General features: G+C 39.8%; 2 protein-coding genes across 3 annotated transcripts in view; both read left to right on the top strand.

Moving 5' to 3' along the window:
- Positions 1-11,799: 11,799 nt before the first annotated feature.
- nkx3-2 (NK3 homeobox 2) lies at positions 11,800-14,345 on the top strand. The gene is made up of 2 exons (XM_073487408.1): positions 11,800-12,428; positions 13,116-14,345. Exons 1-2 carry the CDS (start codon positions 12,056-12,058, stop codon positions 13,538-13,540), a joined length of 798 nt encoding a protein of 265 aa, XP_073343509.1. The 5' UTR covers positions 11,800-12,055; the 3' UTR covers positions 13,541-14,345.
- Positions 14,346-19,959: 5,614 nt separating this feature from the next.
- The window catches only part of rab28 (RAB28, member RAS oncogene family), a 31,266-nt gene continuing 23,658 nt past the window's right edge, over positions 19,960-27,567 (top strand). For both annotated transcript variants that reach the window (XM_073486936.1, XM_073486937.1), the window contains exons 1-2: positions 19,960-20,287; positions 25,279-25,375. In XM_073486936.1, the coding sequence (XP_073343037.1) occupies positions 20,213-20,287; positions 25,279-25,375 (172 nt within the window). In that variant the 5' untranslated portion in view covers positions 19,960-20,212. The remainder of the gene's footprint in view (positions 20,288-25,278; positions 25,376-27,567) is intronic.

The following is a 27,567-nucleotide window of genomic DNA, read 5'->3' as shown; positions in this document are numbered from 1 at the left end:
TGCATAAAGAAAAAATTCACGAGAAAAAAAAATACTTTCAGGAGAATTTTGTACATGCATGAGCGAGACTGAGTGAAAGTTAGAAGTCTCAACAAACACAGGAGAGAAAACAACTTAGATCAGATGCAGAAAAACACCAGAACAAAACATTCCTCACTTGGCCCTCAGGGCTTCCGTAACTTTAAGTGTGAGTGCTTTAAGATGAAGAAAAACACGTCAAATACAATTTGAGAAATTGTTATTGTAACTACTTTGCTGGTAACTTCATCTGTAATATTACATTAAAATGTATTTTTTTAAAGAAAAAAATAATTTTTTAAAGGAAAAATTTTCTAAAGAAAAAAGATTTTTTAAAGAAAATTTTTTTGAAGAAAAATTTTGAAGAATTTTTTTTTTGAAGAACAAAAAAGATTTTTTTAAAGAAAAAAGATTTTTAAAAAATAAATAAAATATTTTTAAGAGGAAAACAAAGTAATTTAAAATTGTCCTGGAAAAATGTTTTTGCACCCGGTTTCACACATTTTATTTTTATCTTAAAATCTTTTTTAAAAAATGTGTGAAACCGGGTGCAAAAACATTTTTCCAGGACAATTTCTTTTTTTTTTTTTTTTTTTTTTTGAGAAAAAAAAGTGTTTGCATCTGTGAAACTGAGTGAAAAAAAAGTAATGAGACAAAAAAATTGAATGTGTGAAACAGTAATTTTTTTCTGGTGAATTATTTTATTCATGTGTGAAACCGGATAAATCATTTTTTGAAGAGAACATGTTTCATGTGTGAAAACGAGTGAATTTTTTTATTCCAGGACAATTTTCTTTAACTTTTTTTGGAGAAAAAAAGTTTTTGCATCTGTGAAACAATGAAAAAAAAACTTTCATGAGATTTTTTTTTCATGTGAAACCAGATTAAAAAAAACAAAAAAATCACGTGTGAAACTGCATAAAGAAAAAATTCACGAGAAAAAAAAATACTTTCAGGAGAATTTTGTACATGCATGAGCGAGACCGAGTGAAAAGAAAGTTAGAAGTCTCAACAAACACAGGAGAGAAAACAACTTAGATCAGATGCAGAAAAACACCAGAACAAAACATTCCTCACTTGGCCCTCAGGGCTTCCGTAACTTTAAGTGTGAGTGCTTTAAGATGAAGAAAAACACGTTAAATACAATTTGAGAAATTGTTATTGTAACTACTTTGCTGGTAACTTCATCTATAATATTACATTAAAATGTTTTAGTTGATTATATTTTAGGCTCATAATGAGAATCTGCAAAGCCACTAAAGCTGCCAGACAAATGGAGCAGAGAGAGAAGTGCAATGAAGTGGAGTTGTCCTATAAAGTAGCAAAAATGGAAATACGTGAGTACAACTACCTCAAAACTGTACTTAATGTGTTTTTACTGCATAATACAACAAATAAACTATGACTATTTAAGTAATCTTGCACTTACAGCCTTAAAATACAGTTTGGGACTCTTCAAAGTTGGTGATTTTGGCAGGACTCACTGCACTGGCATCTAAATGTGTTACAAGACACCGACAACATGATCCGCCTCACGTCTCCTCACTTTGCCTCTTAAGCAGGTCTGCCGGTGGGCAGAGCTGCAGTTTATCCAGCCGAGAGCTGTGGAGAGATGGTGGTTTCACGCAGCTGTCAACTGGAATCGAGCTAACTGCTGGTTCTGAGCTGAGGGGGGATCCTCGCAGGCTGCAGGGGATCAGGGGGCTCACTCACTCCTGCTGCTGCTGCTGCCTCTGCACTGGGAGTGGTCTTTCCTCTACTGGGGATTTGGCCAGGCCGGGCAGCGCCGAACATAATGCTTTCCCATTCAGCCACTCCTCTCACAAGACATAAAAGTTAACAGGTGTTTAACGTCAGAAGTGCTTCATACGAGAGTCTTAGAAATAGCCAGCGACAGGCAGCAGGGAGGGGTGGAGGCTTAGAGTCTTAAAGTTTTTACGTGTTGTTTCTTTTTTCATTCTCCTGCAGTATTGAAATAGTTCTGCAGTTGAGACGAGATTTGGATCGACTTCTGGCATCTGAGGCTGCAACAAATACAGCCCAAAGTGCAGGAATATTTCTAAAATGTGTGTTTACAGAGCAGCTCTCTGGAGTCAGACTGAGTGGCTGCAGGATGTCAGCATTGTGTAAAGTCTGAAAAGCATCATATGTTTGTTCGTATGTGTTGCAGAAGGATCTTTTTAACCTTTGATTCGTAGTTTCACAATACAAGACAAGTCATTGAGAGGCTGCTGTGTTTTAAACCCTCTGCAGATGAGGTTTTCAATGTACTTTTATAACAACTGCAATGGTTTTGGTTTTTCTTCTTTGTTTTGTTTTTTCAACCAGGGTGATTTAAAGCCCCTGAAAAGTCTCAAGAAAAGACAAAGAAGAAAGAAGAAAATAAAGTTTAAGTCCAGAAAAAACAGTCTTAGTTATCATTTGTCGAAACTTTAACAATGGACAATGTGCACAGCTGCAACTGCTCGAAATGAATCTGCAACTCTGTGAGTTATCAGTTAATTGTTCTGTTATTTGTTTAAGCAAAAATACAAAATCCAGCTTCTCAAACACGAGTATTTTGGACTGTTGGTGTGGAGATGACACCGTGTAATCTGCAGACAAGCTGATAATGAAAGTGATCACTGGCTGCACATTTCACAGTCAACTGTCACCAGATTTGGATTCACGTGTTGCTGAACTCTGAACTCTTTGTAGTCAGAAACTTAAAGGTCCACTTTGTAAGATACTCGTCAAATAGTGGGGCTTTTTGGTCAGCAGGTCAGGTTGGCCGGGTATCTGACGAGCTGGGAATGAGACCCAGAAATCAACTTTCTAACAAAGAGGACCTTTAAAGATTTGTTTCTTCAGTGAACAAGATGAGGACTGAGCGCCACAGAGAGCGTATGGAAGACAGAACAGGACAAACACATGAATGTTTTGGTGTTTTCATGGTATTTTATTGATAATAAAAGAATTCAGTCCTTATTTCTTTGGCCTTCTGTATAGTGCCTGCTTCTTTTCACGTGTCAGTCGTTTATTTGAAAAAAGATCTCCGGAAAAAGATTGTACTGTTTCATACATGAAATTTTTTCTCATGAAATTTCTTTTCTCACTCAGTTTCACAGATGCAAAACTTTTTTTTTCTTAAAAAAACTTTTTTCTTTAAAAAAAAAAAAAAAAAAAATTCTTTAAAAAAACAACTTTTTTCTTAAAAAAAACTTTTTCTTTAAAAAAAACTTTTTTTCTTTAAAAAAAACCTTTTTTTTCTTTAAAAAAACAAACTTTTTTTTCTTTAAAAAAAAACTTTTTAAGGAAAAATTTTTTTGAAGAAATTTTTTTGAAGAAAAATTTTTTTTTCTTTAAAAAAAGTTTTAAGAGGAAAACAAAGTAATTTAAAATTGTCCTGGAAAAAAAATTTGCACCCGGTTTCACACATTTTATTTTAATCTTAAAATCTTTCTTTTTAAAATGTGTGGAACCGGGTGCAAAAAATCTTCCAGGACATTTTTTTTTTTGAGAAAAAAAAGTGTTTGCATCTGTGAAACTGAGTAGAAAAAAAAGTAATGAGACAAAAAGTGGAAAGTGTGAAACAGTATTTTTTTTCTGGAGAATTATTTTAATCATGTGTGAAACCGGATATGAAAAAAAGTTGAAGACAATAAAAAATCATGTGTGAAAATGAGTGGAAGAAAAATCCACGAGAAAAAAAAAATTCTTTCACGAGATTTTTTTTTTCATGTGTGAAACCGACTGAAAACATTTTTTTCCAGGACAATTTTTTTTTTTTTTTGGAGAAAAAAAAAAGTCATGAGAATTTTTTTGAAACCAGATAAAAAAAATTTTTTTTAAATCATGTGTGAAACTGAGTAACTTGTTTTTTTCTCAATTGTTTATTTGTTAAATGAATTTGTTTGGATTTATTTCAATTTTTTTTTTTTTGTTATTTTTTATTAGTTTTTTTTAGTGTTTTTGTTTCCTTTTTACATGTTCAAAATCAATCAATCAATCCATCAATCAATCAAGACAACCAACAATTCTGAGCATCAATTAATAGTTTAAATCATTTATCAAGCAAAAAAGGGCCAAACTTTTGCTGGTTGCAGGTTCACACACGAGGATTTTATAATTCTATCAACTTAAAATGATCAAAAGTGATTCTCCTTGTGTGTCGGACAAGAGATTTGAAGATGCCATGTTGAAAACCAACATCGTCACACCGAAGTGAACAAACAGACCAGTGAGTCACAAAATGACATCAGTGTTCCCAAAACAACATGACTGCGTATCGGACCGGATAACTAAAAAGAACTCACTATTGACTTTCGCTTTCACATCGGACATGAACGTCAGTGTCTTTGCTTGTTCCCACCATCCATCCTCGACCTCCTCCCTCTGCGGACTTTGCTGTTCTTTCATACTTCATGACTTCCTCCTTTGCTGTTGTAATAATCTTTGTAATAAACTCTGGCCACTAGGGGTCGCTGCCTCAAAACAAATGTAAATATGCGTCGTAATAAGCTGCTTTCACGGTCGACAGTCTGATGAGGACGGCGCTGCAACATGGCAGATTCTGTGGAAGAGGATTCACTCCCTCCGTACTTGTAAAATGCTCATTCTAATGCAACAAAAACACGAGTCTTTGTTTATAGTTTATTATACACTAATGAAAACATAATTATGTAATTGTAATTACACTACGTAAGTCCACTCAAATCTTTCACATTGGACCTTTAAAGCTGTAACCAATTCATCCAAAAAGTAAATCATGGATTAAAACAAAATAGAAATGATCAATATTTGCAGCCTGTCAGAGAGATAAATCCATCATCTGCAAACATCCTGACAGCAGAGCTCGTCTCCGTGAGCCAGAAGCTGCAGCTGCAGCCCGACGCCCACTTCACCTCCTGAAAAAGAAAAGGCCCATAATATCTCAAGAATTTCTAAATGGTCCTTGAAGTTTTCATAACTACATCAACTCACATGCTCGAAAGTGCTGTTTTACATGTGACATGAAACCAGTGAGAAGGGGGGGTCTCTCCGCTTTGAAGGACGTCTTTATTTAGGCGTGAGCGGCCACTGAGACCCGAGCAGGCGGCGAACAGGCTCTCCAGACCGTCCGCAAGCCTTTCATGATGTGCTTGAGCTGCTGCATTATCTGTTGCGTGCCAGAGGCGGATGGAAGCTCGTTTGTCAGCACAGCAGAGCCGAAAATAAACTATAAATCACGTCTGCGCTATCTACACACATTAATTGGACTGTAACAGCGGGCTGCCCCCCCCCCACTTCTTCTCCTGTGTCTGCAGTAATGCAGCCATCGCTGAGATGTTTTGAATAGCTTCCAACAGACGGAGGAACTTCTCCCTGCTTGTCTCTTGGTTCCATTTACTGTATTAAGTGTTCGGTCCCAAGGGCTCTTCCATTTAGTGCTCCATCGCATGCGAGGATAATTCTTCTTGGGGAAAGAGGGTTCAATCGTAACTTAGAGACTAAAAGCATACTTAAAGCTGGCAGTAACCCCCCCTCCTCTTCCCTTCCTTCCACTTTCCAATGTTGAGGTTGATTAAGGGTGCTATCATGGTGGATCTGATATTTGGTGAGAAATCTAGAGGGCATTTCGGGAGCATTTACTGCAAATGAGTCTTGGCAGTGCCCTCTCATGTGTTGCTCCATCTGAACACAATTTGGCAGCTATTCTCACATGAGAAGGGGTGGGGTAAGGAGGGGGTGTATGTATGGATGTATGGATGTATGTATGGCGTGCCCTGAGTCTTCATACCAGCACGCAAGAATAAAAAAAAAAATTCAAGACCTGTCATAAACACCCAGGAGAGGAGGGGAAACAGAGACGTTACCACAGCGACTGGCATGTTGCTGCATCAGGCCAGATTTCTGTTTAAAAGCAGAGATTAAAGTTACAAGAAGAGGCAGGACGAAGGGGGTTCTGGGGGTTGAGTGCTGGTGGGTGGAGGGTGGAGGGTGGAGGCAGACGTAAAAAGGCTAATATGCCATTAAAGTTTATTTCTTTACTGGAAAAGGTGGTGGGAGTTAAACTGGAGCGGAGCAGACAAAGAGTCTGGGGATATTAAGGAATCGTGTCGTTTTAGATAGAAAAAGAGGACAGAATATACCTTTTCCCGGCACGGCTATTATGTAGCGAGCAGCTCATCTTTCCACTTCACCTTTTTTCTACAGCAGCAGCTCCTCGTCGTCGCCAGCAGAGGGAGCCCTCCTGTCCAGAAGCACCGGACCAGTTACAGCTTTGTGCTCACTGTAAACAGACAGGAGAGGGTTTATATCAACAACTGTTTAATTTTCATTGCTTATTTATTAAAATACATAAAACGCCAGGAGGAAGAAACAGAATACAGACTCTACATAATGATTGGGAAGTAAAAAAAAACAATAACTTCAGAAAGAAATCTGCAGTAAGAGCCAAAAAATCCATAAAGGCTTGTCGAGTGGTGCTAATAATGTGAAACATTAAACACAACAATTAATCAGTTAGTCCTCAACTGTTTTTAAATAAATGATTCATGTTTTAAGTCATTCATTAAGGAAAAATACCAAAACTCCACTGGTTCCAGCTACTCTAGTGTGAGGTTTTGCTGCTTTTCTCCTAATTTGTATCGTTGTAAACAGAATATTTTTGGATTTTGGACAAAACAAGACATTTTCCTGACAAGACAACACCGAAGGCTCTGTGTTCCAGTAATGAACATTTGTTCTTCTGATTTCTTACATTTTTTAAAAATTAAATGAGATTTGAGAACAAAAACAATTGCTAGAAAAAGTGAAAATAATCATTACACCTCACACATGTTGACATTCATTTACATCACATATTTTTTGCTATTTGCCTTTTTGCAAAATGTGATTTACAATTACTTGCAAATTAAAAAAAACAAAACATCACAAGACAGAAATGAATTTTTCTGTTGTAAGATTTTTCTACTGAAGTACGATTACTCCTCCTCCTCTACTACTATCTAATATAATAATAATTATATCATTCACAAGGGTAAAAATGCAACATATCCAGAATGCTACGGCTAATATTACATCACTCCAGTTCATCGAAGTCTCCATCTGTGTTGGAAAGTAACTACACAAGTTACTGATGGGAAGTTGGATGAAGTTTCTGGAGCTTCACAGCAGAACAGTGTTGCATCGTTCTCCTAAACAACTGAAGACGTTATTTTTCACCCTTTTTAATGTGAAACTTCTCTTCAGCTGCTGAACTGAAAGTGTTAACGTGCACTCTGTCTGCGGTGTGTGCACGAGCTCGACTGTGCGTCCAGGGTGTAAATAACGTCTTTTCATATCAATCTCGGGGCTTCCAGAGACTTGGATCACACTCGTCCAGCTGTATGGAGACATTTTATGTTTTATTTCACTTGTTTTTTTTACATTTTAAAACAAGTCCCCATCTACTGCAGCTGTTTAGAGAACGCTGCGACGCTGTTTTGCTGTGAAGCTCCAGAAATGTTTTGTGGACTACGAAAACATCTCCTGACTTTCCATCAGTGTGAGGGTGAGGAGATGATGACTGAATATCAATCTTAGTTCCTTTAAGTACAATTTTGAGGGAATTTTACTTTGCTTGAGTATTTCCATTCATGCTAGGGATAATTTATTTGACAGATTACGTACAATTAGACAACATGTGATCAGTTTACAAAATATAAAGCATTATTACAGATTGAACTACAGAGCAGTACATTATGAAGTAGTTAAAATCAGCTCTGCAGAATTAGTACTTCATCAGCGGACCAGAGGCTCAGTCGTCATTGTGTTACCTCATTCGTCAATAAATTACTTAACAGATATTTATTTACATGAAAATCTTCCAGATTATTACTTTAAAGGGGCAGTGTGTAGTTTTGGAGACGAAATTGAAACTCAGATTTTTAATATTTACAATATCAATGAGGTAAAAAAACAAACTCAGAAATATTAATTTTTTCCATAAGTGAATAAACCATCTGTCCTCAGAGGAAAATAAGGTCCCAGAACACTGTTTGAAGCTAGAAAGGTGGCAGGGTCCGCCACATATAAACAAAGGAATGAAACAGTATGAAACTGTGTTTGTTTATTCAGTTTATTCAGTCATGAAAGCAAAGAGAGTTTGTTTATTTACTTTGTTTAAGGCATAAAGATCTTTCGCTTCTGATTAAAATGTCTTCCCCCACAACTACATAGTGATCCTTTAAGTGTACTTTGAACTGTAACAGAGTATTTTTATGGTGTTATTTGAATCCTCCCTGTTAGTTTCCGAGTAGATTACGCCTCTAATATGCTCATGATTTGACTTTTATTACTTTAATTCACTATAAATGGAACAGAAAGTCTTAAATAAGCAGATAAACGTCACATTTTAATGAACTATCCGCCTGGTGATGCTGCTCGTACGAATTAAATGAGAATTATTAAGACAAATCTATTCTTACTTTACTTGGAGTTGTTAGGCACGAATATGATATTGTTTTTTTCCTTTAATGCTTTGTTTTTCAGATATTTGCAATAAATTAGATTATTTTTTCCTAAAGTATTTGAATGCATCTATAAATCAATACATTCTCAGTTGCTCAGCTGATCACTTGAACTGTTCTCTGAGTGTGAATCCCAACGAACCGGCCGTGGATCTGTTTTAAATGCCCCTGCAGTTGTCTGAATGAACACCGAGCTGCCGTCCGAGGCTGCTGTTTACATTTCCTGCCACTTACAGCTACTTACTGCTTATTACTCTTCCTCCCAGTGTGGTTACCAAAACACAGAGTAACCCGCCGAGCTCTGCTTGACATCACACTGATAGGCGCACACTGACTCACTTTGTTGGAGAATTGGCAGACAGTTTTATTTATTTTCCATTTTTTTTCCCCAGGCTAAATCAGCCTTGTTGTACGGGTCACTTACAGGCTGGTTTTTAGGACAAAAGACAACAGTATGGGATGAATAAAAAAAAAAACTGCCTGGAGGCCACAGAGAAGAACTTGTACAATACAAGAAAGAAAAGAAAAGCTGTGTGATGTAGCACTTGTGTGTTGGCCTTGAGGAGGAGGAGGGGAATGAGTCTACAAGAACAAGGGCAGGGTGCGTGAAAATATCCAGACGGTGTCGGTGGTTTGTGCTTTTCTCTTTGCCAGTTGTGTTTTCATTGTTGCGGTGACGCAGACTTTCATCAGACAATGCCACATGGTTTCATAAATCATTTCAGAGAGCAGGGCGAAGCAGCTGAACCGAATCAGACTGTTGGGGTGAACTTCTTTAAAAAGAAGAGTAAATAATTCAACAGTGTTAGAAGGTTTCTATTAACAGTGCAGGCTCTATTGCCGGGAGTGAAGCCGAGTGTGTTTTCTGAGCTGACCCTGAAGGTGCAAGATGTCAAAAAGTCAAGATGGAGAGGTTTGTTCAGTGGCCACTAGATGGTATAATGTATGCACGCAAAGGGCTTTGGACCAAACGTCCTTGGTTTGGAGAAGGTGACAGCAGCACTGAAGTAAGATGAATATTATGTCAATTTAATTTTCTTTATTATTCTCATAATGTTAACTGGATCTAACAAAGATCTTCACGAGCTTAATGAGTCAAACACCACGTGTTTTTAGTATGTAAATATCACAGATGAAGTGACCTGGAGGAGAGGAAATATTTATCTTTTAGTTTACAGGTTAATATTTTAAATACACTGATTTAATCCGCCTTTTTCATTGATTGTATCACCCGCAAACTCAATATTATTCCCGCCTCAAGGAATTAGATATAATGACAAATCTTCAGAGATAAAAAAAAAATTAAATATTTCCAAACTAATGTAAGTTGAGAGTCAAGGACTCGTTTTTTGTTTCTCGTAATGCTCCGCTGCGCTCAGTCGGACGGTCAGAGAGCAGAAAAAGGCACAAAAATCCGAAAAAGCCTGATGGAAAAAAATAAAATGATTAATTGGTTTAAAAATCTGCTTCAGTGTTTTCAGCAGCTGTCAGCGGCTCCACTCAGCTCCTGCTCGGACGGCGTTTGAGCTTTTATCCACTTTTCGATTTTAATCATTTTTTCCTTTCAGTTGTAACATTTAAAAAATAAAACACAAAGTGCGAACAGATCAGCAGTGACACGGTTATTATAATTATTATTGTTATTATTATTATTCTTATTAGGACCATTATTAGCCTATTATTATATTTTATCATGCTGCTTATTAATAATATTAATTATAGTTTGATTAATCAATAGACTTTGATCGACGGAGCACTGAAGTCATCAGGACACTTTCATTCATATTTATTAAACGATTATGATCGATTTTACTTCATACGTGTTAAACACATTAAACAGGAGTTATTTAAGGCTGGTTGAATTAATGAAAAAAACACCTAATTATTTTTTAATTTAAAAACTTAATCAGCATCAAATCCTCCACAGAAACAGAATGATCCATTAAATAACAGCTGCATTAAATGGCCTTAATAAAATATCTCCCTTTACGCGTTTAGCCGAGTAATTGTGTGTGTAATTTACCAGAGATATAGATCATCTTAAGAAGAGTTTGGATTATTGTTGGTTGGTAAATGAACACAGATCTGCTCTGACGTGAGAAAAGGCAGAAGGTCACGATCCGGATCCGCAGCGACAGATGTTTGTCCACTTTCAGCCTCAGACCGACACTTCATGTTGAATAAAAAACGCTGACACTGAACTGAAGTTCATGTGCGCCATATCTGTGTCTTTTATAGTTTCATAAACAACTTTCATCATCAGGTGAAAGAAAATAAACAAGTTTTCCTTTTCACGCTGCAAAAAAATGCCAGTTTAAGAATGAATTCTCACAGATCGGGTCAAATACTGCGCTGATAAAACGAGATCATCTCACTTGTTTCTTGCGTCACTTACTCCAGAATTTCTAAGAATCAGACATCAGTGTTTATGAGACGCTGCACACGCATAAAATGACACCTATAATTATCATGTAACTATGAAAACGTTTAATGAAACAGTCTCAGCAGCAGGTCAAGTAACTTGTTGTTGTTTTTTAAATCATATTTTTCAGTGCAGGAGTTTGGTTTGCCCACGAGCTGAGGCCTACCTGGTCATGGCGACTCATGATGCAGGGAGAGACAACAATTAGCACGTCTGAATGTTTAATAAAACTCCGACTGAGTGATTCGGTAACAACCTGACACGACGGTCAGAGCGCAAAAGGTCGCCAAAGAAAAAAAACCCCGTCACATTACGCGTTACGCACCGGACTCCCAGCAGACCTGTTCGGATGACGAAGGGTTAAGTTTTCAAAAGATGACATGTCCTGCGAATTTATTGTCCTGGTGCTGCATTCAGGTGATGCAGGGAAAATTGGAGACACAAATTCCCCGTTTTATTTTGCAGCTAAAATCAGCTTTCTTGTGATCTCAGACTTTTACGCACAGGCCGCATGGATTTTAAACATCACCAGGCACAGAGAATTATCCATCCAACTATATTGCTTAATTAATCCTAAATCATTAATCAAAATCAGCAAGATATTTAATTATAAGAAGCCCTGTAGATACACAGTTAGCTCCCCTGTGTTTTATGAAGTTTGAGTTAAAATAATTGTGTGTGGTTGCAGCCTGTGTCAGTTCAGCCTCCTGTGAAAAACTTCCACCAAACTTTTCTTGAACTTTTTCCCACCCGGTTGAAAGCAGCATGACGTCGTTTACAGTGGCCAATCGTGAAACGGCTTTCCTCCTCTCTGAGCCAATGGGAGGCGACGAGTAGTGCCTGTCAGTCACAGGTGAGGGTGGATGGTAGAAAAAAAGTTGGGTGAAAAGGGCCGGAGACTGGAGAGAGCCCGGGCTGATGGCAGAGCTATGCGGAGGAGAAGCATCGCGCCTGCGGATGTAGCAGAAACTTTCCACGGCTTCTCCCGCGGGGATGCGACCAGGAACCAACACTGGAGGGAAGAAAAGTTAAGCGACAGCAGTGCTGCACGGAGGGAGTAGCCTAAAATGTGGATGAACTGACATTCCCTCCTCTATCCGGGCCGGTTAATCACTCCACTAGAAAGAACTTCTCTTTTTTGAAAATGGCCGTTCGTGGCAACTCGCTGATGCCTTTCTCGATCCAAGCCATCCTGAACAAAAAGGACGACAGTCGACACTTGCCAGATTTGGACATGTGCTTCTCCAAGACGGCGTGCTGGAAAATATTTGGGGAGATGAACGGCGGCTCCCGGAGAGATAACGCGGAGGCTTGCGAGCCGACGGACCAGAAAAGCTACGACTCGGACTCGGGACTGAGCGACGACAACGACAGCAAGACGGCGGCCGCGTGCAAGTCGGAGAAAGACGGAGACGCTGCGTCGGATGTGCCGGAGGAGAGTCTGCAGGAGGAGACGGACCACGAGTCTGCAGCTGCGGAGAACACGAAGAGTGACAGCGAGCCCAATAATGCGACGGGTGAGTAAAGACTAAAATGTAAAAAGAATAAATGAGATTCTGGCTTAAAAACAGACACGTTTGACTTAAAGAGCCGAGACTGCTCATCACACAACAGTTTAATATTTCTGGTACAGTTTTCCAGGATCATAAGAAGTGTTGTGATTGTGTTGTTGGAGGATATCAGGCCGTTTATTTTATTTTTTTGCCAAATCTTTCCATCCTGAAAACTTTTACGCACGGATTGCTCCAGTTTTACGCACGATTATAAATGGATACCCTGACTCATAATCAAGTTTTGGCACTATAGCAATCATTTTTATAGATTTATCAGAGTCCTCTTGGTTTAATTTGGACTTATTCTGCATTGCCACGATTTAACTTTGGACCAAAGTTAGAAACTACCAGAAACAGGCCACTGAATGAAGCATACTTTGAGGAAATAAACTCTGCGTAGCTGTGATGCCAATGCCTGAATTTAAACTTTGAGCAGACATTTTCTAGTTTGATTTGAGAACTCCATCGACCTTAGACAAATTCATGGAAGCTAAAACAGAAAATCTTCCGTAGAGGCCTGCACACTCTTTTATTTTGTATCAGTCTCATCTAAAAACACGGGCTTGAAATCAGCACATGTGATTGCAGCTGCACTGAAACAACAAACAAACACACTTCACATGTTTTTATCTGTGGGTCTCCCTCTTCCAGACTCCAGCACCCTGGACGAGAAGAGCCTGGACCAGCCCAAGCAGCGGAAGAAGCGCTCGAGGGCCGCCTTCTCTCACGCGCAGGTCTTCGAGCTGGAGCGCCGCTTCAACCACCAGCGGTACCTGTCCGGGCCGGAGCGCGCAGACCTGGCGGCCTCCCTGAAGCTCACAGAGACTCAGGTCAAGATCTGGTTCCAGAACCGGCGCTACAAGACGAAACGCCGCCAGATGGCCGCGGACCTGATGGCGTCGACTCCTGCGGCCAAGAAGGTGGCGGTGAAAGTTTTGGTGCGGGACGACCAGAGACAGTACAGCCCGGGAGAGATCCTGCGGCCCCCGCTGCTCTCCCTGCAGCCGTCCTACTATTACCCGTACGCCTACTGCCTCCCTGCATGGACACTGTCTGCGTGTGCGGGGAACCAGTGAGAACTCGCTGACTGTATTTATTCATTTTTATTATTTTTGCTGCCAGGAAATCAAACTAACTATATATTTTCTGACAAGAGGAGGAGACCGGAGGGGACTGAATCTACAGCTTCTCTGCCTCATCGTGTCCTCCAGGCCTGACCAGGGGTTCCCAAACTTTTTTATTCACATCCTCAAATACTCAAAAACGACTCCTTCTTTCATATTATACGAGTCTGCCTCGAGGAACCCCGTTAAAGAAGACATTTCTCCCGCGTAGACTCTAAAGTCTGACTGGACCTCCTCACAAAATGTCAGTATGTTGACCTCTGAGGAGCGACACACTCATAACATTAAAGTATTCCTCTCTTTACCCGGGAGCCCCTCAAGGACCTCTGAAGCCCCCCGGACCCTCACTTTCGGGGCCAGGCGGCCTTAAACAGACTGAAAATGTCACCTTATGTTGGTTTATATTTGACATGCGCCTTCCTACCTCTGCAGTGATTGGAAACAGGCATATTCCATTGATTATCATTCAAAACTGTCTCTGTTACAGGTTGTGTTATTTTTGTTTTTCTTGCTGTGTTTGTAAAGGTAAGATATTTCAGCACTTTTGAGCATTTATGTTACATAATTTCAATGTAAAAAAAACAACAAAAAAAAACAAGCATTACAGTGTGGACAGAGTCGGTTTTTCTTGTGTTAATGGCCGGACAGGAAGCAGGCGAAAACAGACCAACTTCTAATTGAAATGTACTTGTGTTATTTGTGTTAAATGACTGTTTAGAACGAAAAACATTAAAACATATCAGGCATTATATCTTCATTTGGATGCAGTTTCATTTAAAAGGTTTTTAAGTGTAATAATGGGACATTTTAATAATCGACTAACAAGAAGAAAACAGATTTTTCACTTTTTAAGGATGCACTGGGTTACAAGTTAACTTTAAGTTGACGATCAGAGACTGATTAGCAAGTAAAAAAAAAAAGAAGAAAATACATAGTTCTTAAAATTATAACGCTCCTACAACCTGGGTTTTTACAAGCCTGGCTTTCTGGTACAAACGCGGTGTTTTGCGCACTTGTTTTCGCACCAAAACGCATCTCAACATTTAAATAAATCCAAATTGACCCACAGATAAGACGGAAAAAATGGTTCATGACTACTTTAATTGTCATTTTGTCTTTAGCAGACTGGTTTAGGGCAGCTTTTTTGGAGTAAAGTCAAATTGTTGTTGTTCCTGCGCATTGTCGCGCGTAAAACGGGTTTCCATGAAGCCTTTAACTTCCCTCAAACCTTCTAGGTATCATCTGGGCCACTATGAATTTTCTTCCCAAACACCTGTCACACAATGATGAATAGCCTGGACAGGGCAAACTGACAGCTACCTTTAGGGCTACATGTCAACACGATGAGAGGAGTATTCCGGGGTTAAGGAGGCCCATGTCACTGCGCCTGAATTTGAGTAAAAGAAGGAAAAACCGGACAGGAAAATACTTTAGCTTGCTTTTCTGATTTTAGGCCTGGTGCTGGAATTGAAGTATTACGGGAGGATTTTTTAGCTGTTCTTCTGTCTCCACTAACAGCCTGAATGTTAAGTCGGGGTCAGCAGGGAGCTGCCGTACAGTGGCTATCCATCTTTGAACTTGTAAAATACCTACAAACCCTGCAGACAGTAACAGCCGGTGGGATGCTGTATATCAGGAATTAAAAAGGTGTTTCGCGTGGAAGATGAGGCCAAAATGAAGAGTCGTGTCCAAGCACAGATGTGACTCATACATGGGCAGTGAAAGCACCAAAGATCCCAACTAACATGTGATTCATTTATGTGGACGCAACAGGCAGCATCTGTATTTTAGCACAGACAGCACTGCGCAAAGACGCTGCGCTTTTACGCACGTCTCCGCACCATCACCCGGGTCCACGCTGGGGTTTGGTTGATCAGTGCCTCGTCCTCTTTAACCCTATATGGTAAAAAAAACACACACACAAAAAAAAAACACCGGCGCCTATATGTCCTAAAATCTGATCTCGTTGATGCAGGTACACAAGCCATCCGAGGCCTCAGCCAGCGGTAGTGATGCTCCTCATTGGCTGCTCGGAGGCGTAAAGGACAGAGAGGGATACTGAGGAGCGGACCGTCCCACATAACTTCCTTTCATACCTGCATGTGTGGAGATATCTGATATAGAGGGACGAATCGCGGCGGTTTTGTTGAAATGAAAAACACCCTCATCGGTGTGCAAGAACCCCATTCCAGCCCCGTTATTATTGGTATTTTTTAGAATTTACGTTTAGCGCGCGGGAAATACCCTGAATGTAGCTGCTAATGTTGTTTTAATGTTTTACGCAGGAAAACAAATCTAACTTAAAGGGGAGAGTACCCCATAGTATGAATTTTATTTGCACCATATTGCATCTAATAAATTGATGACACACATTACGCACATGTAAACTGATGCTGTCCGCTGTTTATAACACTTAGTGGATTATTCGTCATCATTTTACGCACGCTCTTCCCTCTCCCCGTTGAGGAATTTGGGTTTGGAATTATGGTTTTCCCAACAGAAATGTTGTTCATCCCCACAACCCATCTTCACACGAGTCTTTTGACGTTTTCTGAGCTCTTCTTTTCAGACCTAAACTGATCTATGCCCATGTGAGTGAAGGACTTTTCAGCCGCTTGCCTATAATTTTCATTTGAAGAGAGACGCCTCAGTTGTTATTGATGATAGAACTGGTGTTTAACACTCTTCATTATTCAACACGTTATACAGATCCGATCAATGCTCCACTTAACTGAACTGAAGGATATTTACAATCATTACATCAAAAATACGCATAGTTATGAACACTGCTGGCTGCCGGTGTCCTTTTCCCCCCAACAGGCTGTATTCGCGTCTTTTTGTGGCGGAGCGACCACAAAGACTCACTGTAGTTTAAGGTTTCCCACCAAATTACACTGCAAAAACTGTCTATTTAACAAAACGTCAGATTTCAGAGTTCAGACCGCCTATCTAACCCAAAGACTCCGTCACAAGGAAGCTGCACGGTCACTGCTCATTTTTATTTTTACGACCTTGGACCTCCTTTACCCGTGAAGAGCACCTGATTTTCTCTCCTGACCCAGTGAAGCACTCGAAGTTTTTTTTTTATTATTTTTTATTTTGTAGAAAACAGTGGGTTTGACTTTTGAATCAACACTTTTTAAAAAATCTTATCAAAAATAATCCGACTAAAATCAAGATTCACACTTAAAAGAGCACGTCAAGCTGAAAATTCCGGAAAAAAGTGACACGATGACTCCTTTTCTTTATCAGCATATCAGCAACAAATTAAATAAAGATAATTGTTTTAGTGGCTGAACAGGCGAATAGAACATTTATCTCCCTGCAGGCCTATTAACGCTGCATCAGCCTGGCTGTGTGTAATAAACCACAAATTAAATACTTTATTTTATTAAAATAAATAAAATAGAATAAAACAAATATGTAAAATCTGCATAAACTCGTTTCATATTTTTGTTTATTTGACGCCAAATCTTATTATTTTGAGGCTGCATGTTTAACAGTGTTTTACTTTTCAGTCAACTTTTAATGCACATTTAAGATCTGCTCACCTTTATGTTCTTTATTTGTGTAAATGTTATTAATCGTTATTATATTTTAACCACATGCAAACTGAAAACCCGTTTAGATCAATTGAAAATCTCAATGCAGCGACATTGGCCGTTCCCACGTCATCGTCTCATAAAGCGTATTGATAATGTTCCCATCAAACGATCATAAGACTAAACATTAATCAATCTGTGAAAATCACAAATGATCATTTTTGTATTTTCCCTGATTTTCGCGCCTCACACGGACCAAAATACAGCTTAATTATCACAGGTTGGATCCTCCGACACTTCTCTCCTTCTGTCCTTCATTAATTTAAGCTGAATCCTTTTGGCTCCACAGATCTTCAGAAGCAGGAGAAGAAGAAGTGATCAAACACTCTCCATCCAGCCGATAAGCTACAGAACAAACCAGTGAAATGAAAAGAAGCACTGACAGGAGTTTTCAGACTGCTGTCTCTCCACAGCAGCTCCCTGATCACTTCTGTCTACAACCTTTTTTAAAAAAAACAAAACAATTAGACTTAATTTCCCTCTGCTGCTCTCTGTCCTGTTGGGGAGCTGTCAGTCACACCCTCATGAGCCCCGTGCAGCAGACTGACCTGACAGACACCTGCTTCAGAGTGGCCCAGGTGTGAATTCCTCTTCATCTCCTCCCTCATGTTGCAGCGACATCCTTCTCCTGTGTGAAAGACGAGGACGGACTCAGCCTGTAGGCCTGAAGCTCAGGAGAGATATTACAAAACATTCAACCTGAAGGCTGAAGTCAGTGATACAAAGACCTCTTACCAAACACCAAATATCATGTAATGATGGAGAGGAATTTGGGAGATTTTAAACTTTTCATTTATTTTTATTTTTTTGTGCATAATGCATCTTGGTTTGCTCAGAATTGCTCAACATCACACTGTTGAGAAAAGGTTTGAAACTGTATTCGTACGGCTGTGAAATATTCTTGGAAATGTTCAGCTCCACAGGTTTTAGATAACAGCTGTGAAAGAGTGAAAACATTGCACAATACCCCTTTAATGTCCTAATCCTCCTGTTTGACAGATTTATGTTTAATAAGAATGAGTTGAAGGTCAATGACACAAAAGGTTTATTCTTTTAATCCCTAATGAATTATGTTATTTCATTTAAAAAAAAAAAAAAGAAGAATACTTTTATTTTTAAAAAATACTTTCAGTGCGAAGTATATTTAATCTTCTGGACTGCAAACAGAAAATATCTTTAAAATATATATATTAAAAACACACACACATCCAATGTTCCTGTTTCATGCATAGAAATTAAACTTATTCCAACTTGAATCATGACTCTTTAACTACATTTCCCCCAGTGGGACGACATTTGGTTTATTTTTATATCTTGAACTAATTTGGAAAAAGGGAAAATCAAATTCACTAGAGAGAACTATCACAAAATAATCGTCTTAAAATGTTCTATTTTGTCACTTAGACTGGAGTTAAATTTGCCAAGAACAGTAATTCTTCATTTGGTAAAAACATCAGTGTGTCATCTCGAGCAATCACATCGCACAGCTGGAAAGATATTCCTCCTAACTGTGGCAGAGTGGGAGACAGCTGAGTTGAGCAGCGGAAAAAAAAGAAAAAAGAAATAGGTCGGATTGTCTATGAACGGGATGCTGCAGGAATAAAGTTTAATGAGTTGATTAACAGTACAGAGTTAATACAAAAATGCTTAAAGGTGCATTATGTTGTTTTAGGGAAGAAATTTAAATGATGTTTATACCTAAACAAATTTAATAAACAAACTCTTTGTTTTCATGACTAAATAAACAAACTGACCTTAAAGGACAACACACTTTCATACTGTTTTACTTTGTTTATATGTGGCGGACCCTGCCAACTTTCGAGCTTCAAACAGTGTTCTGGACCTTATTTTCCTCTGAGAACAGCTTGTTTATTCACTTACGGAAAAAGAGTTTGTATTATTACCTCACTGATATTGTAAATATTAAAATTCTGACTTTCAATTTCTTCTCTAAAACCACACAGTGCCCCTTTAAAGGCAGATTTAAGTGTTTAGGGGATAAAATACAGACTGTAAGACGACAAGTTAAGTGTAATACAGTTGGAGTATTGTGAGCACATAACAACTCCTCAATAAGTCATACTGGGTTCCTAGATAATAGGGGAAAAAATGAATATACTCATATAATATAAATATATTATTACAATTATATTGCTTCAAATAGGTTTATGTCTGCAAGTGTATTTTTGGAAGAACTGTATTACGACTAAAATAACTGAGAATTTCCAGATAAGCCACTGAAGACATTATGTCGGAGGCACACTGTGTGAGCCTAAATAATACATTATTTTAAATATAATGTTCTGTTAAATCTCAAATAAGACACATGTAGTGGACTATCCAGATCATTCAGACTGAAAAGTACTCCATTACTTTCAGGATTTGATGCTGATACTGTTGTTTATGTGGTGAAGGTTCAGATTAAGAGCTTGATGTAGTGTTTGGTGTTTGTCATGAAAACACTCAAGTAAAGTACAATATCTCAAAAAAAGTATCCAAGTATTGTGCTTCAGTAACTCGTTACCTGTTGTTGTGTTGAGGTGAATTTTAAAATCATTTTCTGATTTTCATCTTTCTACTTACACTTTGACCTCTGTAGCCATGGCAACGGCAACGCGTCACACACAGGACGCAACCACCGCAGCGCCAGCGACCGGGTTTCCGGTTCTGATCTGTGTTTTTTCCCCCGTGAAGGAAAAGAGCTTCGTGGCGATACTGAAAATATTAAACCAACTTAAATGCCCCACCGTGGCTGCCTGCTTGGTTTTTTTTTTTTTTTTTGGGCGGCTGTTAAAGTCGTCTGTAACCGAGAGATCAGTGTTGGCCGCGGCGGGAAGCGTGCGAGTGGATCGTGCCGAGCGGAGCAGCGGTGTTACTGGAGTCAAAATGGCGTCTGCGTGCCCACTCCACTGCCGTTTAATCCATCTGTGATTAGCCCGATAACCGCACTCAGCACACCGCCGACTGCTCCCCGCTGCTTTCGGGTCGCCACAGGTAAAAGTCGGGGGCACGTCTCGGCGTCATGTCGGACTCGGAGGAGGACAGCCAGGACAAGCAGCTGAAGATCGTGGTGGTCGGAGACGGAGCGTGCGGGAAGGTGAGACACATCACAGACACACAAATGACCTGACAGCGCAGCTACACAACGTCCCCGAAGAGGACACACGTCCGGATCCGACATCTCCGAACCGACGGTGTTTCGCGGTCTGGTACACGACCGCTGGGTCTGTTTACGTTGCTCATCCTGCCGCTGCACCGTCCGCTCAGTCACCATGGCGACCGACGCTAATGTAGCTACGCTGGCTAATTGCTAGCTAACGACACCCCAAGGCTAACAATCACATTTAACGGGATGTAAACGCCACAGCTGTCGTTCAGGATTATAACTTTCTTCTTGCAGAGCATTACAGAGCATTAATATACGTTGTCTCTGAAGTAAGTCAGAATTAAATGCTATGTCTCTCGACTCAGATCATATCAATATAGTATCAATAAATGCTCAGATATCCCGCTGTAGGAAACAATCATTGACCTACATACTTGTAAATACTAACTTTACTGCCACAGAACAATATAAACAAACATAAACTAAATAAATAAACTGACTTAAAGAGACAACACAATTTCATACTGTTGTACTGTACTGGTTTTATATGTGGCGGACCCTGCCACCTTTCTAGCTTCAAACAGTGTTCAGGGGACCTTATTTTCCTCTGAGATAAAAAATAAACATTTCTGTGTTTGTTTTATTACCTCATTAATATTGCGAATATTCATTCGGAGTTTGAATTTCTTCCTCAAAACTACATAATGCCCCTTTAAAGACTTCACATGGAAAAGCATTACAGTTGTCAGTAGCAGCAGGGATAGGCTGGAAGAGGTCGAGAGTAGTTCATATTAATAATTACAGTCTTTTGTCTTTGGTAACTAGTCTAGCTACCAGGGTGCAAAATTTACTTTTTTGTCCACCTGCCAAATGGCTAGTGATTGTTAAAATTTTGTACCCTGGTTACTACTAACAACATCATAAAGAAACTGAGCTGCTGATGTACTAATACGTGCGTAATGTATTTTTCTAAGGTTGTCCGTCCACGCTGATCTTGGGTTGAGGATGAGGGTGTTCATCCCACTCAGCACTTGAGATGGTTCGATTATTGACAGGGGGAGAGTACTGTATGAGAAAAATACTGAACTAATCGCAAATAACGGTCATGGGAGAGTAATGATTCCTAAACGGCAATGTGGACTGAAAATATGGATCACACATAGTATTGACTGCATGGTAAAGTGTAGGAGTAGTTATTAGACCAACAAATCATACGGCGCAAGAACTGCTCTTAGTCAAAATAAAAAATCTACTTCTGTACGGTGAAGTCCTGGAATAAGTCACAACCTTAAATTTTTATTTTTCTCATTTGTGAGTTTGTCTTGAAAATCTAGTGGGATATTTTAAAGTTGTAGTTTTGATTCTGTCTCAAAGATAGATTCATGGATTTAAATCTGACACAAATCTGTTGTTCTAAACCTATTAAGTCTACCCAGCTCTTAATCCACTTTACATGTGCCGCTGAACATAGTTATAGGCTACGTGCCGGTGGTGCCGTTTTATAAAGTAACAAGTAACTGAGCTTACAAGCTTTTACTGTGAAGAAATTATATGTTGTTGTCTTGTTATGTTTCTATTTTTGTAATTCATCAAGAGGGGCCCGGCCTTTGTAAGCTTTCGGCTAAGGCTTAGTACAACAGGTGGTCATACTGGTTTTCAGTATCTTGCCCTAGCCCTGCCTCTTGCTGCACCGCTATATATTTGTAAATCAGTCAACAAAATTCACCACTGAATTGTGAGCAAATTAAACAGACAATAAGTAACACACATATGTAATAGCACCTTTGAGAATAACACTGAACATCAACTTAAATGTTCCCTTTTAGAATAATTTCTTTAAATAAAATGTTTGTTTTGAACATGAAGTATAGCTAAATGATGAATTTTCAAAGTCACATCTGTGCTGCTGCTGAGTGAACTCGGGGTAAAACGCTGCACTGTGCAGTATTACACAGAGTGTGACAGTTGCTTAGCCTGGCTCTTGTAGCTGATGGTTGTTTTCCATCAGTTTACCTCTCTCCTCCTGGCCAAGGACCCCCATATGTATTTGGCTCCAGAGTGAGGCCCTGTTTAAGAAAATTATGTCTGGACAGCACTCATGAGAAATGTTTGTTTTCTCATTTGATAGAATGAAATAACAATGTGAAGAGATTCATGTGTGGGGACTTTGCTTTACATGCATGAACAAATATACCTTGTTGCATTGTCTCTGTCTGCTAAATCTGCACAAGCTTTAGGACTAGTGTTAGTCTCAAAACTAGTACACTGAATCATTCAGTGTGTTTATCAAAATCATTTCAAAGGTGTAGATTAAAAAGGTCTAACTTACATCCTCAACAGGGGATTGTTTCCCCTTGTCACACCAAGCAATCATATGCAGCAAAGCGAGGAGGTTGTCATGACAATACAGCTATGTTTCGTCTTCACTGCATCTCGAATCCCAGAGTGAATGTGTGTGAATGTAAAGACAGGGACGTCAAGTGGTTTTCAGCTACACATCCCCTCTCGTAACTAATCTCTCCTTCCTCTGGGAGAAAGAAAATGAATGTAGCAGTAATGGTGAGACCCAATGAGAAAAATGAATGTTCTCATTCTGGAAAGTCGACATTTTCTTTTGGGGGAGGAGGGGCGGAGAACACACACAACTCAGTTCCCAGTAGATACGCTACATTAATAACCCTCCTCACACTGCTGCCAGGTGTCAGCTCGTCACTGTCTGAATGACTTACCTGCTTGTCTGTTTTGGGCAGAAAACAGGAGCCCTACCCCCCATTTTGAGCAGGCACCACTGACTGACATCTTGAATGCCGTTTCCCCCCTTATTAATGTCAATTTGCTCAGCAAATTGCAATCGGATCGGTTTTTCTTGGACAGCTTTTTCGGTGGTATTTTCGCTTGCGGTTGGTTGTCCATTCAGAAATATAGGGAGATGTGGGAAGGCTTGTCCACCTGAGCAAGATGTTTTTAAAATATGGAGTCTCACATTTAGCCAGGCTCTTCAGGTGCTGGGCATTACTTACACACAGGTCTATTTTTCAACCTGAGCTACAAGCCTCGCAGTTTTTCAGAATATTTGCTGTTCTCTTACCCATAGGGTAAAAAAGAGCTTGAGGTACAGGTCCTGTGCTTTAATGGATTTGGCATCCCGGCAGTATTATTTACAGTCAAACTCTTCACTAGAATACTTACGTTTATATCTGTCTTAACAGTTTAAGTAGAATAAAGAGCCTGTTTGGATTTGATGCAGCATCTCTCATATGAGTTGCATCACATGAACAGAGTCAGCTTGCCATATTTTTTCCACTCTCTCTCCCAGTCTCTTGTTTCAGTAGAACTTCCCCCATTTCCCGGCAGTGGTATCATTGGTGACCCTGTGCTGTTCTCTGTTGGAGTGTCAGGATTACGCCAGCTTTTACATTCGCTGGTTAGTCCCAATTGTACGTTGGAAAAAAAGGACTACGTCGAGGGAGGAGAGCCAAGCTACTGGAATGCCAAGACAAATGGCCGACTAGGCCAACGCGAGCATGTGGAATACATTTTTGCTGTCTGAGCTTGTTATTCCTGTGTTGTCAGTGATTGTTTGGGCTACTTAAATGGCCGATTTTCTCCTTGTTGCGTCAGTCACCTCGAGTAATTTCTCAGTCACTCGTGAAGCCTGTGACATGCTCCGCAGGCTGAGATGAAAAAACATCTGTAGGTTAGAGAACTTAAGGTTAAATTAGGTGGATAAAACTCTGTTATGCACTGCCAAGGAAATGTTAATAAAGAAAGCCACTGGCAAAGGTTATAAAGTTTTGACAATAAATGTTGCATCCACACAGACAAATCAGTGCGTTAGGAAAGCCAAACAGACTCTTGTTAACTTGGAGAAGGTTTGGGTAAAACATGATAAGTGTTTTCCTGATAATTTAAAATTGTTCCTCTGGAGGAATCTGAAAGAAAAGCAGACATATTGGCTGAAGCGCCTGAGTATGAATGGAGGTAGGTAAGGACAGGGGCTCAAGTGAAAGCTTAGTGTATTGAAAGAAAGAATTTTGTTTTAAATCCTTTTAACCCACAGTGATTGTCAAGTACCACATTAAAATGCATTGGCTGCCACATGAACACTCAGGGAATCCCATCGCTTCACGTCTCTGTTGTGTTTATGTAAGCACACGGCTCTAAAGATAGCTAGTAGACATTCAGCACTTCATTTTTTTCCCCATCCCCATCCTCATCCATCAAAATGAATTAAACTTGGCATGTCAAGTCTGCACTATGAATTTCCCATGGATGTCAGGAGAGCCCCTAACATGCTATTTTTTTCCCTCCTCAAACACAACAGTGACAGTGATGGAGGTTTTATAATTTGTGGCAATTATTAGGTCTGCAGTCCGGAGACATGACACATACCCCGACACCTGTTTTTGTAATTCGCGTTGATTTTCACTGTCAGACCCGCGGCTGAGAAGTGAGACAGCAGAGGAGGCAGACAATTACATCAGTGTACCTCCCAGTCAATCATGAGGTTTTTGAAGTCGCTCAAAATGGATTTTGTAATGATGAAATTAATGTCCTGCAGCAGAGCGTACTTCAAGATTGCATCACAGAAAAAGAATCTCGTAGAAAACCTTTGACATGATAAATTACACCCTTGCATTTTTTAGAAATATTGGGAAAGTTTTTCTACTTCTTCTAACCACCAAAATATCTCTTCAACACAATGTTCTTCAATAGACTGTGTATTTACTCTGAGAGGAGTTTTGCAGTATGTTGCATTTTGCCCTGGACAGTGCTGTGATTTTGATTAAGTTTCCATGTTATGAAAATATGTGTGTTAATATTAATATTTCAGGACTGAATCAAGGTTTCTTTATCCTTGAAGCATTTTCTTTTAAAAACACGTTTGTGATTTAAATAACATACTTTCAGTCCTCTTGATTGCTGCAGAGGTGTATCGGCACTCATTCTCCGTGTCTCCCCCTTTTGTCTCTCTGTTTCAGTCATCACTCGCCACCAGGTTTGCACAGGAGGCCTTTGGGAAGCAGTACAAACAAACCATTGGCCTGGATTTCTTTCTGAAGAGAATAAGCCTTCCAGGTGAGACACCTTCACAATCTTTTGGGAGGGCTCGCTTGTTCGGAGACTCTGCACGGACACGCGTGTTGCACAAACACAAAGTGGCAGACTGCAGACTTGTTAATTCAATGAAACACTGTGGATATGTGTTTGTCAAGATTGTACCTAGACAGCCTGGCGTAGTTTAGACCCAGAATATTATTTATATTAATTGAAAGTCTAACAAAGAAGCCTGTTGTTCCACCTTCACATTCTGTCATATTTTTGTTTCTCAGACTGTTCATATTTTTTCGTCCTACCTTTTCCAGGCCAAGTTTGTTCTTCAGGTTAACTCAGGAGCTGAATGTGTCTTTTCTGGTAGCTCCTCATTGTAGAGTGTCTGCCACTTCTCAGGCTTATTCACTCTGAAAGCTCTTCTCTCCAGAGCAAACAGCACACTTTTTTTTTTTTTTTAGACTCCACAAGGCCAATGGACAGCTTATGTCCAACCGGGCGAGTCTTGCTCATAATTCTGTGGGCACAGTACAGAGTAAATACATTAACATTTTATATCCATATCGCTGATCCCCGACTTCAACTGATCTTTGTCCTCCACCACATAAAACATTCATGTTCTTATTTGTTTATGTTGAACCCGCAGAAATAAAGCCACACTCTGTATCCCCCTCAGATCTGTAAAATAAATGTTTATTGACTAATGCTATATTTAGACGAAAGCACTCCATTTTTACTTCCTACCATGTGAAATGGGGATTTTCAGCATTTTAAATAGCATTTCTAAAACTCTGCCAAAGTCTAAGCTGCAGAAATCTGCAAAGTGCTTCCATTCTTTCATTACTAATAAAATAACATTAAGCAACGGCAAATTAAGTGCTAAAAGTAAAAGTTATGCTGATTTGTGAGTTGGCTGAAGGACTCTATTTTGATTTTGTGTCAGTTTCAGCTTATGAGACTTAGGAGAACTAAACCCCCAAAAATGTTGTGGTGGAGTCGGGATGAAAAGAGCCAACCAGCACAGGCTGGGCTCAACTCCTTAATGTGAAGTCGAACAAATGCTGTTAATCGTTTGACTTCTCTTTCCAGTAAGTTTCTTTCCTGAAACAATCGCAGTATTTAACTGTAACCTTTGTTTAAATGTAGTGAACATACGTCTGTATCACTGAGGCAGCAACAACACCGCGTCCAACACCGGAGCTGTTAAATGGCCCATTTTCTGGGGAATTGGGTGTTGATGAGCTGATGAAGAGGAGGGTGGCTCTGCGAGCTGGGTGGTCTCAGACTTCGTTAGGACCCCCACCCTGCCTTGTATTGGAGAGGTTGTGTGGCTCTGCGGGTCTCTATGGGGCTGTAAGGGTCTTTTGCAGCAGGGGGGAGAGTAGCCTATAGCCAGCGTTGGCCCCTCTCACCATGAAGGCCCAGCTTGTCAAACTTAATGTACATTTTCCAACGCAGAGAGAGGTGAGGCGAGGCCGACTGGCACACAACAGCCTCCTCTGTGTGTGCTTTTTATAACAATACCTCTTCCAGATGTCTCTGCCAAACCAATGAGGTCCAGGCGGTGAAGGGGATTGACTAGAGGTGAAATTTACATTCGATAAATTCCATCAAACTCAAACTTTCGGAAGCGGCTTCGTCTGCGTCCACTTCATGTCACACTGAGAGGACATTTATCTCACCAAAGTGCCTTTTTTTCTTTTTTTTACATTGTTATCAGTTTTAAGGTTTGTCTATTAGGCTCTCCATCGCAGTTTCTACTTGTTGCAAAGCAGAAAAATGTCAGCCGGTTGAGTCAGCGTGAATCTCAGAAACACAAATAAATCTAGTGTCCGAGCATGGTGGATGGGTGGGGATGGCTCTTTATAACACCAAAGAACCGTTATTCATTGCACTCCTCAATGTAGCTTTACATTGACACTGTATAGTCTAGATGTAGTGACTGTGAACCTCAGCGTTTCCTTCCTCCGCTTTAAAAAGGGGACTTATGAAGGGGTTGAGTCGTCCAGCCGTGTCCACAGTGTACGCTCTGCTCCCCATCGCCGCTCCAGCCCAGCGCAGGGCCCTCATCACACCAACATAAACTCCTCGCTGTCTCGTCCTCCCTCCTCCACTTTTTTTTGGGCCTTTTTTTTTTTCAACCACCCCTTTCATTTTCCAGAGGAAGAAAATATTCATTTGGATTTGGTTTTTGTGCCCGTCTTTCTCTCTCTCCCTCT

Source organism: Pagrus major, chromosome 18, assembly GCF_040436345.1.
Source record: "Pagrus major chromosome 18, Pma_NU_1.0".
NCBI classification, from domain to species: Eukaryota; Metazoa; Chordata; class Actinopteri; order Spariformes; family Sparidae; genus Pagrus; species Pagrus major.
The sequence above is the reverse complement of the archived record's forward strand: the minus strand, read 5'-3'. Positions and strand labels throughout refer to the sequence as shown.